The 17,405-nt window shown below is 41.8% G+C and overlaps 1 protein-coding gene across 2 annotated transcripts in view; it reads right to left on the minus strand.

Moving 5' to 3' along the window:
• The window catches only part of LOC132959656 (receptor tyrosine-protein kinase erbB-4-like), a 222,521-nt gene that overhangs the window by 72,482 nt on the left and 132,634 nt on the right, over positions 1-17,405 (minus strand). For both annotated transcript variants that reach the window (XM_061032834.1, XM_061032835.1), the window contains exon 3: positions 17,121-17,307. In XM_061032834.1, coding sequence (XP_060888817.1) covers positions 17,121-17,307 — 187 coding nt within the window. The remainder of the gene's footprint in view (positions 1-17,120; positions 17,308-17,405) is intronic.

Below are 17,405 nucleotides of genomic sequence, written 5' to 3' on the forward strand. Positions count from 1 at the left end.
TCCCTCTCCCTGTTACTAATCTGGGTTTTGGATATGGACAAAGAATGAAATGATGCCGCAGTAATCCTTCCCCACTCCCTAACTGTGACCCATGGTAGACGAGAAACAACAGCCCCCCCATCAGCATGTCTTTCTCTCTGGGACACCAAGTGACTGCATTATTTAACCTAGTTGAAGGATTTAGATACAATCATCCTGCATCCCCATCTCCTTAAAATAAGAAGTACAGACGGATTCCGTGAAAGTACTTGTCATCATAAATTAAATTTAATACAAAAAAAAGTAAGAATGTGGTTGGGATCAGGGATGGATTAGCTGAAGGTAAAGAAGGGTATTATCTCCCCAGGCAGATTATTAACAGTGTATGAGTTATGCGGCTGGTTCAGCGGACCAGCAGCACGCGCAGGAAGCTAATCATTACCATCCGACACCCTGATTAAGGAAGTGGGCCTTGGTGGAGACGGGGACATTTATTCAAAGCCCTCTTAGAGGTGACATGGCGCTCGGTCTGCCCGCTGAATGGCCTACAGCCGCAGCTTCATGTAATCATGTTCCCGTCACAATGGACGATTTATCAGCGGTTGCTCTACATTCATGAACAGTGGGGGGAAAAAAAAAAAGAGATAGGCTGTGCTTTATTCAAATAATTTGGTGAGCATACTGTCAGCATCCTTTTGTGTCATTTTAAAATACTTAAGACTCCAGTAACACTTTTTTTCTGGACAAATAAACAACTTAAGTAACATCCTGTATACACTAAGAAACAACAAAAGGTCAGCTGGGAACAAATAAGGAGTCAACACCACAAGATTTTAACACCCACATTCTTACAAGAACCAGCAATTTTCATTTCAGTCAACAGAGTCTTGGCAAAGCTTGTTCATTTTGGGACAGACAAACATGTCTAAACATTTGATGATGGATAGGAGCTTTCCTTTTCCCAGCAATTAACTCCCACCACACCTGACTGGAAGAATGCACCAACTGTTTGTCTTTCGGTCTCATTTTAAAGCTGGAAAAACATGCTGTCAGGAACTCAAGAGCATAGAAGTATTTGAAAAAGTTGTAGAATTCTATCGTAGCTTGGATTTACAAGAAAACAAGAAGAGTTTTGTTCAAATATTGCAAAGAGACCTGACTTTGGTTTAAAAAACTGTGGCTGTTGGAACTGGCTTTGTCAGAAAGGCACAAACCATTCACAGTTATTAGGAACGTGGTCATCATGTAACTGAAACAATTGGTACTACCAAGGCCAATGATATAACATTCCAATTCAAAAGAGCAAAATGTTATTTTAAGATACAAGGGAATCACTATGGGAAACAATTATTGTTAAGTAATCTTTCTTAGCCAGGTAGCTTTCTTATAAAGATATGAATTCTCATTAAATCATGAGCGTAAGATTAATGGCTGTACCAATTTTTATGATGATCCATTCAATTTTTTGTCCAGAAACTTGACTCAAAAATGTCGAGGCATTAAGATGTAGCGAAGTTTGATTGGATATGCATCAACTTCGACCTGCAAGATTTGTATTCCTTTACACAAATTTGATAAATGTACCAAATTTCAAACCAATAGAGCCGATAGTTTTTGAGACACTTAGCTCTTGACAACTCCAATATTGACCAAATTGTACTTTATCAAGAGCACTTTCCTAAGAGTTTAAACCTTCAAATGAAACTAGTGGGAGTACTCCCACTCTCAGGTAACTAACTCAAAGAGTTTAGATTTTTGGAATTTGTCTGGCAGCAATCTAGCTGTACGATATTTTCACACAAATGGAATCCATGTAAAAAGTTTAAACTTGAAGCAATGCTAAAGTAAGAACGCAGAGATTCCTTTTTACAGCTTTGGAGCAATGTTTCCTACATTTGAGTGTCTTAAGGGTTGACAGATATCCATTTTGTAATTTCATGGAGAGCCGTCTTTCTGATCAGCCCGCCCACCACCGTCCCAAATGCTCTTTTAAGCGCCCGCGTCCAGATCCCCCCCCTGCTCGCTACAAGACAATTCACCATCTCTGCTGTCCGTCCAGTCATAGGGCACTAACTCTCCCAGCGCGATGACAAGCCGGTATCGGGTGGTCATTCATTTTGTGCGACAAGCCTTGCGCCACCACCCACCCATCCTCCTCGCTCCCCCCCCCCCTTGTTCTTCGATCTTTCCATCAGGATAGGAGATGTACAGCAGAACATCCACCCCCTCCACCATCCACAGTGCTGTGAATTACGATGTAGTCATAAAAGCCATTGTCCTGCATCAGAGGAAGGGGGAGTGGGGGGGATAAAGAAGGCAGTACAAAAGAGGGAGGGAACTGAAATAGAGAGAAGGGGTCATTGCTAAGGCTAACAAAATTAATTACGTGAAAAAAAAAGCATTCAAAGTAATAATTCCCAAACCTTTGTTAGAAATAGACTACATGGAATTTTACGGGCACTGCTCCATAATCTGGATCTACTGTAATGTTTTGTGTCAAAGCTTTTTGAGTTGCAGCTTGTAAAATACCTTTCCTGGAAAATAAATGTTGCTGAATGGGAAGTGGTGGGGTTACAGCAATTGCCTAACTAAAGACCTAACAATAGCCTCAAGTGACCTCGACCAGGGGTTTTTAAAGTCAAGAGAGCCCATTTGCAGGCAGTATGTGGATTTGAGGGAGATTACTTTGGTAGCAGACTTCATAGGGGAAAGGAAAAATGCTGAATGCTTAACAAAGAAACACACAGAACACAGAAAATACAGGCCACTTGACTCCAAAACTATTCCACTCATTCTAATAGTTTCCAATTAGAACTTTGTAGAACAGAAGTAAAACGACTCAACAAATAAGAGCTTGTGTGGCGCCATGAAATATGATGAATTAACTCATTAAAGGGCAAAATACCCAGAACTTAATGACTTTACAGTTGAGGAAATCTGATAATGTTGCGGAACGGGATGAGGAAGTAACCTTTTCACACCAATTGTAGAACATTTGTATTCTATGTGATGCTCTTGGAAGCCGAAAGAACAAACAGCACGACTAAGACTGGCTTTAATTTCTCAGTCATTGACAAAAGAAGCATCAAAGAGTGCAAAGACAGAGTCAGAGTGCCCTGACAACAAACCCATGAGTGATTGTGTACACCTCTAAAAGAGATAACAGGATAAGAATATAGCAGGTAAGAGCAGAATTCAAATTCGGAGAGGTAATGTGGCACAGGGTTTCTTGGGATTATTTATTTGCATTGCCATCACACGCACTCAAAACAGAGAATAGGCCAATCAGTGCACAGATTGTTAAGGAAGTAAAAATGATCCCTGCGCCAGGCTGCCTTTGCGAGCCAATTAAGTTCATTATACTGTCGTTCAGTGGAGCGAAGAGCCCCTATTTTGAAGTAGTTTCCAGGCAATGATGGCCCCAGCACCAATCAGCGGTCATAGCTCTACAGGGAGCCTACTGATGAGCTTTCATCAGCGCTGCTAGCCACTTGTCCTGCATCTCTTCCCCGGCCTAATTATGCTGATGAATAAGGCCGTAATAGTGATCCGTCCTCGACTGATGAGTCCATGAGTTTTCCGTTATTGTCTTGTCTCGGGGCCGGGCGTGTCAAAGAGCACACAACTCAAGGGGGGTGCGTCTGAGCCGTCCACTCTGCTCTTTTTTATTCGTATCATCTCTCCATCATCACCCTCCACCCCTCAGACCCACCCATCCCCTCCCTGCATTTCCTCACTCCAGCAATGGGCTGGCTTGCTGAGCACGGGGAACAGAGAAATCGAGATGATCACTCTTTCTTTCTCTCCACAGTCGGGTGACCCTTTTTCTCCTCTTTTCTTCTTCCTTTTCAAGCAGAGAAAAGCCCTCAGAAGCACAGGCAAACATAAAAAAAAAAGACAGCAGAAAAATAGAACATTTAGCCGAGTACCTCTAAAATTCTCAAGTGGACGTGCAAAGTGCTGCATAGACACAGAAAATCCCTATGATAAACATCCCCTGTCCGACAGCAAAAAGCATCTCGGAGCTCTGTTTCATCAGGTCGACAAAGCCGCGCATTTGTAGGCAGAGCTGGAGAGCTAAGCCGAGGCTTTACCCTCTTAAATGCCAATTAATCACTCAGAGCTTGAGAGAGCAACGCAGAGAGCCCCAAGGGACGCTGCTTGAATTTGTTTAAAATTTAAAAAAACGAGGTAGATTGCACCTTTTTCATAATAAACCAGCAAGATCAAAGATGGTGCTTTTAATGAGAAGTTATTGAAAAGTTCATCTTCTCTACACATGTGCTCATCTATCCAAACTGAAGAAAGGTTTCTAGCTTTACTGCAACAAACCTCTGCTGGTCTAAAACTGAAATGTCATCGTCGTAAGAGGCCATGTACAAACTCAACACTGTCTCTATTATTTACCTATTATTAGAAACATTCTTTGTAATCCATTGTTTGGTACAAAATAGTCCGAACTTGAGCGTTTCAAAAAAAAATCCTTACAAATGTTGTTGTCATATAGACATTTACAGGGCCACCAATAAGCTCCCTGGGGCCCAGCCACTGAGGGGGCCCCATAGAGGCCACCAAAAACATTGAACACCCAAAGATGACAAACCTTGATTTTTAACCCATGTTCCCACCATAGTACATATGCTAATGCTAACCCCATCTCCTGAAAATGAAATCGCTCATTTTTTAATTTCATGAGCGTAAAGTCAAAATGTCTGAATTGCATCGTAGTGGGGCCAACATTGAGAATCCAGTATCAAAAGCCTCTCATCCAGGTTAAACGCTAAACATGTTAGCTCGTTGAAGCATTTAGTGTGAAAAAAAAAGGTGTTTAGCATGACTTGTTTGGTATTGAAGGAATTATTTCTAATGCTTATGCTAACCAGCTTTAGCATTAGACATTAATTTAATCTGAACAAACTTTACTTTTTCGTTTTTTTTTATTGCAGCCTGCTTGGAGGACCCAGAAGTGCACATCAATATTTGAAGTCAGTCCTTATTAGAATATTTATGGTATGTGTTTAAGTTTGATCTGTGCTGTCATTTACATTCATCCGCTCCTGGTGCTCTGAAGTGGCCTGTGACAGTGCAGACAGCTGGCATGACAGAAGGTGCCGAAGTGGGGAACGAAACAAATCGCCTTCATTTTCTCGGCGCGCAACCTCTTCGGGGAACACCGTCAAACGATACACCGACTGGGAGTGCGACTAATCTTCGAGGCTGGAAAATGACGACTCACATGAGAGCCGATGAAGCAAAGTTGGAAAAATGGGGCCGGTGTTTTGCCGTCCTGGGCAACATTTTCAATTCCCCTCGAATAATGTTGCGTTTAGGATAACCAGTGGAAGTAGTTTCTGTCCTTAGAGACAGTGAGTAGAAAATTGTGGACATGAATTTAGAGGAAAAACAAAAAAAAGCAGTCTTGCTCTAAGCCAAACAGCATCTGAATTGTGTTTTTTCACAGAGCACTTTGAACTTCAGACGCACATATGAAGAAACGGGAGAGCACTGCAACGGGATCAGTCAAACCAGCTGAACAATAGAGCACCCCAATGAACAATAGAGTTCCCCACACAAGTGGAAAAGTCTCTTTCATCTTATGGCTGGAATGCCCACAATACACTGTCTTGAATGAACTGCACTCTGGCAGAAAGAGAACAAAGAGACTTTTTTTAAAAAAAAGATGGAAGACAAGTGAGAGTGTTTGTGCAATTTGAGGGAATTCAGCATGGAGACAATGTTTGCCTGAATGGAGATCTAATTACTATCCTGTAAGGTGCATGTTAGTGTGTGAGGGTCAGAGTGTGTGTGGTTGTGTCTGACCAAAATCAACCGACATGTGATTAAAATGAAGTTGTGGATTTCTCTCCCCAGCCGGTACAGTTAAAGGAAAAACCTGTGGATTCGAGGTAAACACGACTAAAAAACAACCAAGACGGTCCCACAGAGGATGACTCAGTGTGGAATTGTGAAACCCTCCAATGGTACAGTGCCTCCGAGCATGTTTACTCTAAAGAGGGGCGAAAAAAAAAAGGAAAAAGAAATAACAGAGGCTGTTTGAGAAAGTAGCTGCTTAAGTGAAAACGACTGTTCAAATCACATAAATAACTCTTAAAGTCTCCAGACGGCAAACAAAACGCCAGTAGATAAGTGGTGTGATAATGGAGACAGAAAATGGCAACTACTTTGCCTCGAGGTATGAAAAGAAAAGAATCAGCAAAAAAATATGAAGAAGTCTGGACGGTTTGGTGAGTGAACAGGTTTTCTTTCCTGTAGGGGGGAACATCGTCCTCCTTCAGTTGCACGTTTTTATACAGAGCTGCATTATTCACACACCTAAAAAGCTGTCAAAGGTGTGTGCGCTGTGTTTTATAAACGATACAGACCGTACGAGCAAATCCACAGCGGCTCAGGGAGGCCTCTGACTCGAGGAGAACTTATCTGATCTTCACGGCGAGGCGGAGGTGGGTCTCCAGAGTCCCGTTTCCCCCCTTACTTCTCCATTATTAGCTCTGCCAGCCAAAGAGATATTGTGCTCGGTGACAAATGTGAGAGGAGCACTAGGGCGCAGACAGTGCGGGGGAGGTCCCCTCCATTTACCCCCCCCCCCCCCCCCTCCCTTTCTTCCTTCCCCTCCCCCCTCCCACGATCCAAAGCTGCTGCCGCCGTGTCCTCCCTGATAACCATAATTGTGTTTTAAAGCCCCTGATTAAATTTCGCAGTCTCGAATGATATTGTTTTGCGATGAATCCTTATGAAAAACGCTTCACATTAGGAGATTATGGAAGCTGCAGAGGTGCTGGAGGAGGTGGAGGCGGAGATGACACTACTTTTTTTCCACTTCTATAGCTTCAATTGATGCTAAATGAATCCCTGGCATCACTACTCTTCTTTTCCTTCTCCTCCACCAACTTTTGCTCTGCCCGTCTGTCACTTTTCTAGTCTGTCTCATAAAGACACACTTTCTTCTTTGGTAAAGTTCCAACTTGTCCATCTACAGAGTTACAGGTTATATCACAATATCATATAGAAACTTACTCTTAAAGCCTCTTAAAACTAAAAATCTACTCTCTACTTCAGTAAATTGTAAATTGACTCGACTTGCAGCACTTTTCTAGTCTTTTGACCATGAAAAGATTTGTCATATTTACATATTCATACCCTGATGGCAGAGGTGCCCATCAGTATTAACTAATCCCATTCAGATGCATTTTAATGGCTTTGCCACTCAGAAGCAATTTGGGCTTTGGGAAGTTTCTTGTCCAAGGACACGTCGACATGTGGACTGAACCGCCAACCTTCCAGTTGAGAGATGAGCCAAACTACCACTGAGCCACAGCCACGCAATGTAATTCATGCTTCGATCCAATCAAAGGAAGAGTCAAAGGGCTGCTAATTGGCTGATTATATCAAGTATGAGAATCGTCATTGAACAAACAGGGGACTCTGCTAACATTAAAAGTTTACATGCTAAATGTCAACAATGGGACCAATTGGAATTGGTGTTTTTAGGACTAAATAAACTGTTGGGGGTGCAGCCAGGGTGATGCCAACTTAAACTTGATAAGCCACGCCCACACTCTTTAGAAAAAGCCTAAATGGATTCTTAATGGGACTCTCAAGTTTCATATCTGCTATGCATTCTTATCATTAAAGACGTCCTTTCAAGAGGCTTTTAGGAGAAAAACTTTGTGAAGATGACAAAATTGTTCTGGGATGAATCTTTTAACTTGTGTCAGTGTCATTACTTTGCAATCATATCTAAAGTTTCCCATTGGATTGGTACAGTACCTCAGGTGGGGGCCAGAATTTATTTTTATTTTTATTTTTTAGAGGTGACACAAAATGCAATCAGGGCGAATGAGAAGCCGGCAAATTCAATAATGGAAGCAAATGAAAATGGAACTGGAGACTCTGCACTTAAGGCGGGATGGGTTCATAGCCCTAATAAGCCCCCTCTTCTGTCACCGCTTCCCTGCATCTAAATTAACCAGAGGCCCTCCAATCAGCGCAGGCAAACAAAAGAGCCAGCCAAAGAGATGAGAGCGCTGCTGAATGCTAATCAAGGTAACAAACGGGCAGCAGTGGACGTCAATGAGTAACACTAAAGTGGATTTATGTGTGGGTATGGGGGGACAACTGAGGAATCTAGTAACTACTAAATTTAAGGAGTTTGTTAAGAAGTTACATTGAAATTAAGCTTAATAGCTAGTACTTACTATTTCACGGTTTGTTCAAATCTGAAGGTATAGTTGACATTTGGTTTAAAATGAGACACAATCAGAAGTTTACTTAAAGACCTGCTTCGACCCATTGGCCATATTTGTTAATGACCGCAAATAGATCCAGCCAATCACAAAAAAAGCAGGGGGAACAATGATACACTCCATTGCAAATATAAGATTAGGTTGTGTGTCTTCTTCAAAGATATAAGTAATCTGATTCCCCATTAGCGCTAGTTTCAATTTTGTTCTGTGGCCAATATTAGTACTGCAACAACGGGCACCTGCAACAGCCAAAGAGTATTTTGGCCATTTGATACCAAGAAGAAATGTCTGTGAATTTGTTTTCAGGAACTCTTGAGCTACATTTTGGTCTTACATTTGAGCCAGGTAAAGTGTTTTATGGACCAGTTATTCACCACAATGTAACGTCTTTGGGAAACCCCAAGACGTAATTAGTTGGCTCACATAAGTTGACCTTAAGTCCTACACACTGTTCCTTTAAGTTTGGAAATTGGAAGTCAATTAAATCTGCAAGCTCAAAAAAACCCCAAATCTGCAAAAATAAAAGTATTTTCCACCAGTCATGAGTTTTTGGAGTTTCATACTGAGCTTTTAATAGGTCTCAGTGACCCACAGGTCAAGAAACTCACTCATCAAATAAATTGCCAGGTTCAGTCTCAAGGAAACAAACAAGCACAGAACTGCTGCCCCATGTTGTTTTTCTACAACAGCAGTGATAGGTTGTTTTACAGTGGACTTACCCTGACAGTCAGTCCACTGGCTGCTCTGTTATTGAGCTGGAAATAGTGTTTTGTTACAATTGCCCAAAACCAGACCATCAAACAAAAATGTAGAGGGTACTATGAATGGACCATTGGGGAGCCATCAAGACAGTAAAACTGCTGAGCTGCTTCGATCATAACTTGAAATGTAGCCCATTATTAAATGTCCACTCATGGATCAAGAAACCGAAAAAAGAAGCTTCCTTCAGAGATTAAATGTGTGTGTGTGTGTGTGTAACACCTGTACTGCACAAGCAGCACACATACATAGAGCTCGTCTAACAAGTTATTTTGTAATTTAAAATGGGCCTTATTACACATTTTCACAGAGCATAATACTTAAGAAGAGCCAGAAGCAGAGCTAACCCTCTGCATTAAAATTGACACCTACAATGGGCTAAATGGGCAATTTGTCATTTTCTGGCACAGAGCTCTAGCACTCATCTCTCCAGTTGGGTAATTTAAACCACACGGACACGGCACACACACTAGCAAATCAACTGTGACCAGGAAATTGCCTCCATCTGGTTCTACAGTGTATTTAGAGTGAGGTTCTCTGAGCCGGTCCTATGCCACTTCCTGACTCAACCTTTAGGCTTCTGTGCATGTTCAGATGCTCAAGACAGATTTATTTATTGGTGATATTTGTTTTGGCTGCGCTGACACTCTGATGGTTTAGCAGTTGGGAGTTAAAGTTACATGACAGACCTCAAGAGGGGTACTAAATAAGACACCAGAACAATGTCTTCAATTGCACCAATTTTAATGGAAGTTGCCTGGGAGCAAAGACCCCAAAGCATACAATATTTTCCAGTGTCAGGAGGGTAAGCCCCAATACTCCTCATGGTATGAATTTAAAAAATGGCGGGAAATGTAATTGTCAACCAAAATACAACCTCTTTTTAGGTTGATTAAAACATTACAGGTTAAAAAAATGGGGTTTAAGAGGTGATGAAGAGGTCTAACCCCCTCTGCCCCCATCAACCTTTTATACAAATAACTAGTCAGGAATATGGACACAACATAAATGTAATATGCCCTTTTTAGGAGCAGAAAAGCATTGTTCAGAACATTCAGAGCAAGTTGAATTTGACAAGTGGAAGTGGTGCTTATCTCTCCCCCGAAATGTGAATTGCGCTCTTATGAGCATGTCTGATGACGTCACGGCTATTAAGTGGGAATATATTATGCAGGAATTCCTAGAACTGTTCAAATGAAATGCTGAGTCATTTTGCCTAACCAGACCCCAATGTCCCTCTTAAACAGAGTGAAGGAGTTTGAGCTTCTGTTGTATCTAAAGCAACATGATTAAAAAGGTGTCTGCCTTTTAATCCTGAATGACATGTTGAAAAGGTTTATGGTAATGGGAGACTTCTATTTGAACATCGGTGTAAGACATTGTTGTTGACATTATTAGAACTGCTGTGCATGTTTCAGGTTTATTCATTTATCACTATGCATTTTCCCTGTAGTCATGATTAGATATTTGAAACAGGACTGGGGAGTTGTTCATTCACAGAAGTTTGTGACAAAGTAGTCCAGAGAAGGGACTGTTTTTCTGCACTACACTGTTCGGTGTAGCTTCGTTAGCCTGGGTCAGCTGACACTGACCTGCAGAACACAGAGTGTCAGCCATTGGATGTCAACCCTAACATCAAAGAATGGAGCACAGGGCAGCGGTCTCTCCGCCCTGGGGGACTATTACCATTCCATTAGAGATCATTTTGCCCTCTTTCCAGACGTGCCACAACCACTAATGGAGAGAAAACCCTGAGCCCCTTGGGTCTTGTTGTCAGAGGGTTTAAAAAAAAAAAAAATCTACCTCACAGCTGACAGATAAAACTGAGCACAGACAAGGCATTACAGACTTCAAGTGTGAAAAAGAAAGGGAAAAGGGAAATAAAGAGATGACAGAAAACAATGTCCCATTGTGTGTTTGCTTATCAATGAATGTCACCTTTTTAATCATTGAAATGTCGTTTCTTGTGTCTTCCATTTGGAAGGTTATTTTGGGTTATGTATTCTCAAAATGACATTGTGTCACTTACAGTAGAAAGACAATCTTATCATTGTCTGTTAAAAAGTAAAAAAAAAGAAATTCATGGACTGAAATCATGTTGATGCAAGAGTACAATTGACTGACAACCAAGAAACTTTCCCAAGCGAAGACAATACTTCCTGTGTCCTAAAAAGGAAGCACTCAATTTTTCTGTTAGGTTGTTGACTTAAAGCGCACTATCTTGGCTGTCAGTGAACTCTCATTGACATGCTTTATTATATTTTTCACTGTTATAGTGTCTGTACCTGTAGGTTTTGCACAACCGAGTATTTGACTTGAAATTTCCCGTAATAGAAACGTCTGTGCAGATCAGTAGATTTCACTCCATTACATAAATCTGGAGTGGTTTTTGTTTTCAAAAAGGAATGCGGGTGCTGTGGTGTTTCAACACTCCGAAAGAAAAAAAAAAACGGGGAATAGATGAAAGAAAAAAAAAAGAAAAAACTTTATTTCACAAGCAGACTGAAGGGCTCTCTCGCTTTGCACATCCACAGCTGTAGCATTTTCTGGACTAGCAAAGCAGCGTTTGAAGCTGGGAGATATGTTTTAATCATTTGCCGCCTTAATGATGACACTGCATTCATTATTAATGGGCCCCATCCCTCTACTCTCCCTCTTCTTCATAACAGTCCGGAGTCGGACTGGGTATTAGCATTAGCCGCTTTCGCTTCTATTTGATCTTGCTGTAATTACACCACTTTTTGGAGATCACACCGCAAGCCTTATGTTAAATAAAGTGCCCTTGGAAGTCATCTACAGACATTCCCAACACAATCACCAGGGTTCCCTCTGCCTCCCTTCTCTGTTTCATCAGTAGGGATTTGCCCCGCACAAAACTGCCAGTGGAATGTAAGAGTTGAATGCAAGGTGGAAGTAGTTGAGAATGGAGGCGAGCATGGATGCATTGAAAGGCAACATCAGTCAGGTGTCTTCATGCAGTGCTGCAGGATTCTCTTTTCAGGTACGCGGCTCTTTTATCAAATAAGCAGAGGGTATAATATCTTTGATGTGCTGGATCTTTATACTCCCCACTGAAGGGATTTACTGTATGGATCGAATTCAGCCTTTATGACACTTTTGAATTGAACACTTGAGAAGTAAAGTTGGTTAACTCTCGGTAGGGAGAAGATCTCACTTCCAAAGAGACTTTTTACATTCCTTGTTTCTAATAAAACTCAATATTTGCTTAAGACTATTGGTGCAGCTGAACAGAACCATTTTAAAACCATGCCTTTCTATACATATTGACACTGTCGAAGATAGCAGTGTGATCAGATTACATATCTTTTGATTCCCTCCGATGATCACTCTGCAATTCTCCTTCCTCATGATGAAAAAAATCTGATCCAGCTAAGCAGAGTGACTGTGGAAATGAGAAAGTGCTTAGAATGCTTGTGAAGCGCTAAAACAATAGTCATGCTCTAGAAATGAAGATGCACATGGGGTTAATTATAATGAAGTCTATTAATCAATCCCTCTCAGCAGCAGCAACTGCTGTTGGTAATTTGGCCTGAATGCATTCAAAAATACTCATGAAAAACGTCGCAATTAGCAAGACAGCCACGGTGAATTATTAGCTCTAAATTAGGGGAAGATTGGGTTGTTGCCAGGCTGGGAAGCCATGGCGGTGTCACGACAGTCCCGGAGAGCCTTCAGTAAGCATAATAGGTGAAAAAAGGCAAAAAAGATCATAGGAAAAAACTAAAAGAGGGGATTCTTAACTTTCTGCGCACGAGCATTAGGGGGGCACTGCTGCCAGATGGGAAGTTGGAGTCAGAGCTCTCTTTGGGGCACACTGAGCCATTTGGCACCAACCCAAATGGGTAATTTCACAGGGTAGAAAAAACACTGCCAGACGAAGATCACTAACAAAGCAAAACTTGAGCAAAGATAGGAAATGTAAACCATTTCATACATCAGCTCATCAGCTTTGAGAGGCGCATGGTGAGTAATATCATCATTGCAGCGCTGCATGGGGTAATTAGCACTGCAGTGTCGAGCGAGGCATGTCATGTGCACGCACATAGCTCATGTGGCTGTCGACGCATGTGTTGTGTATATGTGTAAGAGGTTATTAAGGCGTACAAGAGCTGCGGGGGCATTGCAGGGTGAGGCTGAACATGTCGATATCAGAGGGGGGGTTTCTTTAACATAGATTGCTATTACACTGCTACTATAAAGACAGCTGTGTGCATGCAGATTCCACGGCTAAATTGAATTCCACGCTTTCTGTTGGCTCTCACTGTGTAGTGAATCCACATAGGGATAGAGTTGCAGTGACGCTGTTGTTTAATGTATTGTGTGCAGTGGGAAACGCCGGAGATATTCGCTCTCCCGCGTTGCGCACATACCTACGTACAGAACATCCCCTCAGGAGATGGTGGTAGGCTGCAGAATGAATAACACATAAGTACATTTCATCATACAGGAATTTAAGCAAATGTGCTTGGGTAGCTTCATCGTTAGGAAGGCAGAATCATCCTTCTGGCTTAATTGTGAGCTTATTAAATTGAAAGAATTCTCCGTAAGTTCCTCTTTGTGCCAAGCAGAGGAGTGGAGGGAATCAAGAGGAACAGCACTGTTCCATATGCATGGTTGGATCGGGCTTAATTGCAGCGTAGGGGCACACTGAGATCAGATGGTATGGACTAAAGGCTGGCGATGTGAGGCACCCACCCTGAATATGTGCTAAAAGAGGAAATGTGTGGAGTGTCAGCCAGACAGGCAGGGGGCCGGTGGAGAGCTGGAATCGCAGCGGTGAAGCTGAGGTAAATTCTGCCTCTGAGGATCAACACTGTCTCAAAAGGTTTCTTGAAATAAGAAGAGTTTGAAGTCGTAGATTATGCATTGTGGGCATAAATAATGTACGTACTACCTTACTGCAACCAGAAAGAATCTTTTGAAGATACTTATAGATCTTGTTTATGCAACCATTCCTTCGAGTAAAGAAAAACATTCTGTCTTTGCAAGAAGTGTACTTTAAGATGGCGGGATGTTGGCCTGTTGGTCATTCTATAAGGCATGGAAAAATTAGTTTTATGACTGTAACATGGGCTCATTTCTAGAAGCTTATGAAGGACACTGATCATGCAACACTGTCCCCTCAAAGGAAACAGAATACCTTTGAGGGAAGGTGAGAAAGTCAAGCTGTTTCTAATGAAATCAAAGAAAAGAGAGCACTTAAAAGATCACCAAAAACTTTGGTTTATGATCCTACTTTGGTTGGCATCGGCTGGCAGAAAACAAAGCTCTCATTGGTAGTTTGAGGTGTAATAGGAACACACTAGTCATGATACATCCATGGTGGAAACAGAACCCAAAGAAAAACAGAAAACCAGTTACCTATCATGCATCAAAGAGAGATAAAGGTGCACTTAGGCCTCATTTTTTACACACAAGGCTCGTCCCAGTGGAAGGCGCCCCTACTGCTTTACCAGCTTAGGGTGTCAGCATGCCCTTAAAACTCCCAGGAGTCCTTTATCATCATGTTCAGACTCCATAAAACGCAGCTTATTACACTAAATCTGTCATGTGCTTTAATATGGATCACCATTTGATCCCCCAGCATCAATCACAAAAACACTACGGCAAAGTCAATGGCATAAGAGCCCAAGATGAATCCTGCTGTCCAACTTTTTCAGCACTTTTCTCTTTTAACATATGGATGCCCAGGGTTTTATTATGCTTGCTGAACTTTCCTGTATTTGTGCTTCAATTGGGAAAAGTTGATGTCAGATCTGCAGGAGTGTATTACACTAATATTAATTTGCTTCCTCTTGGATAGATGTAGGATATATGGCAATGCCCACAGGAGAGCGGTGTAAAGCGGACGGATCGATGCCAGAGAAGAAGCCTCTGGCAAAATACAACAAAGGCGGAATACAGCAGAGGCGTCCTGGTGGCTTGGCAGTTTAGGACACACACCACATGGTCAATCCATGGTGGGATTCAGCACAGTTGGGTACTACTCCTTGTTGCAAGCTCTGGCATGCTCTTCTGCAAAATCATGCCACAAAACTAATCTTAATGGTGGTACATGTAGCAGTTTTTGAATCATTATATGCCTAATAAAAAAATTACTTCCGATACCTCTGTTTGAACACATTCTCAGGAGAATTGGAGGCTTCTCAATAGTTCGTCTTTGTTTTTTGGCTGTACTTTGAGGAGATATGTCTTGGAAAGGATTTTCCCCTTTGGCCATCGTGAGATTCTCCAAAAGATTAAGCTCCATTCCTGCTGGAGGAACAGTAGGCCTTTCCAGTGTTTCTGCCATGAAGAAATCCAGGAATTTGTCTCCAAAATAAGACTGGATGAAAGACAATCAATTTGCCATGAGGAGATTTGTACTTGGCATCATGTTTTCTGCTTCTCCATGGCATGTCTGCAAGGATTATCAACTACACCTCTGAGATTAAGCTAGGTGGAGGGATATCAGGACTCAAAGTCCAATCTAAGTCCAATTTAAACTTTGTCAAATGTACTTTGCTTAACCTATCACCAAAATTGGACCAAATACAAGACAAGTACCATGTAGAGACTCAAAAGGCTAAATTCTACTTTATGGTCTTGTCTACAAGGAGTTAAAAAATAGAACCTTCCAGGTATTCAAATATGCAAGGTGAATGGATACAAAATCATAATTATTCCAATGAAAGTCCAACACAATCTTCGTCCTATCTTTTGTACTTAAATGAATCGACCCCAAATCTGACAAGATCCAAGACCATGAAAATGCCTTGAAGAAACCTTAAAAGGCATCACATTCTTTGGTTCAAGGTCTTGTCTGCAGGGAGTTAACAAACAGAACCTATATGGTTGCAAAATATGGAAGTGGAAGGATACAACATGGTACTTATTCCCATCCAAACTAAGTCCAATCTGCTGTTCATTGCTACGCTCAAAGTTCAAACATTCAACTCTTCCCCGGAGAGTTGGCACGGTCTCACACAGCCTTGGACAACATCATCTTTCTTGGCGATCTTTAATGACCTTCATCTCATATCCCAGCTTCTGTCTGTTCACCAACGTCATTCCAGACAGTATGGCATGAAATAGAGCAAGAAAAACAAATGCTGCAAAAGGGAAAGAGTGACCCTCAGACTGAACTCAACAGCTTCCACTCAGATTGTATGTGACAGCTGTCCCTCAGCCAGTGCTTCTACTGCGACGGCCTGCGTTTCTCTCCCGGAGCGATGGTAATGCCATCGCCAAGACGGAAGGAAAAAAAAGGCAGCACCTGACTCCTGACGTGCTGAAAAAAGTGAACCTTTTAGCAGGCGGACTGCCATTGCATCTGTGAGAATTAGATGTATGTCTTGTACAGCTAATGGTGCTATTTAAGGAGCAGTGAAAGGAGATGTGATTCAGTTGGAAGCTGGTAAAGCAGTTACTTTTAAAGATGAGTTTCAAGCCTGTATCAGATGTTTGCCTCTATTTTTCTGACTGGAGTTGGAAGGCCACGCCATCCTTTGGGGAACTCCAAAATGGCAAAGATTAACTGATGCTGAGGTCATGACTCAACGATTGGTTATGAAGATAGAGTTTACACAGACATGAGCTACCCTTTACAAATGAAATCCACTTCAGCTTATGCCCTCTTAAAAGAAACAGAAAAGGGAAAAGCTATTACATAGAACACAACAGCTTCCAAAGACGACACCATGAAAGACGCCTGTTTTTGTGTGTAAACAGAAAATGTAATTAAATAGAAAACAGGACTTTTCACAGACATTTGATCCCTCTGTACAACAAACCAGAAGATTAATTTGCCAGGGTAGTGGGTACATGACTTCAAAAGTTGAGCTCCAATTTTGTGACTTAATTAAAAAGGCCTTATTAAAGCTTTATATGTGGGTGTAACACAAGTCAAACATAAGCATTTATGGTGTGGGAAAATGAAAATGTATCTGGCAAAAATAAGTCCTCCAGTGGCTTACCAATATTGCTGTAACATCTATGTGATGTGCTGGTGTACACATGCTTTCAAAATATTCTTTCTTAAACTTGTAAAAGTGCAACTGGCATGTGGATTATGCAGCATTTCGTTAAATATGTCAACACACACTCATTCATTCATACCTGTGAGGTTGCGTAGGCCAAGCTGCCTCAGGCCATAGTACCCGTCCCGCCTGTAGTTTAGGAAGATCGCCAGAGAGTAGTGATGCCCGTACAGTTTTGTGCCTCGGATGATCCGGAGATTCTCCAGGGGCAGGTAGTCGAACTGGTTGAGAGCCACCAACACGTAGCCGGTCACTTCTCTGATTGACTGCATGGGGACAAAAAGAAACCAGCACATTTAATATACACTGTGAGGCTCACATTCAATGGTCAAAGGTTTCATTCAGTATCTTGTGAATGCTTACA

Source organism: Labrus mixtus, chromosome 24 (genome assembly GCF_963584025.1).
Source record: "Labrus mixtus chromosome 24, fLabMix1.1, whole genome shotgun sequence".
Lineage (NCBI taxonomy): Eukaryota > Metazoa > Chordata > Actinopteri > Labriformes > Labridae > Labrus > Labrus mixtus.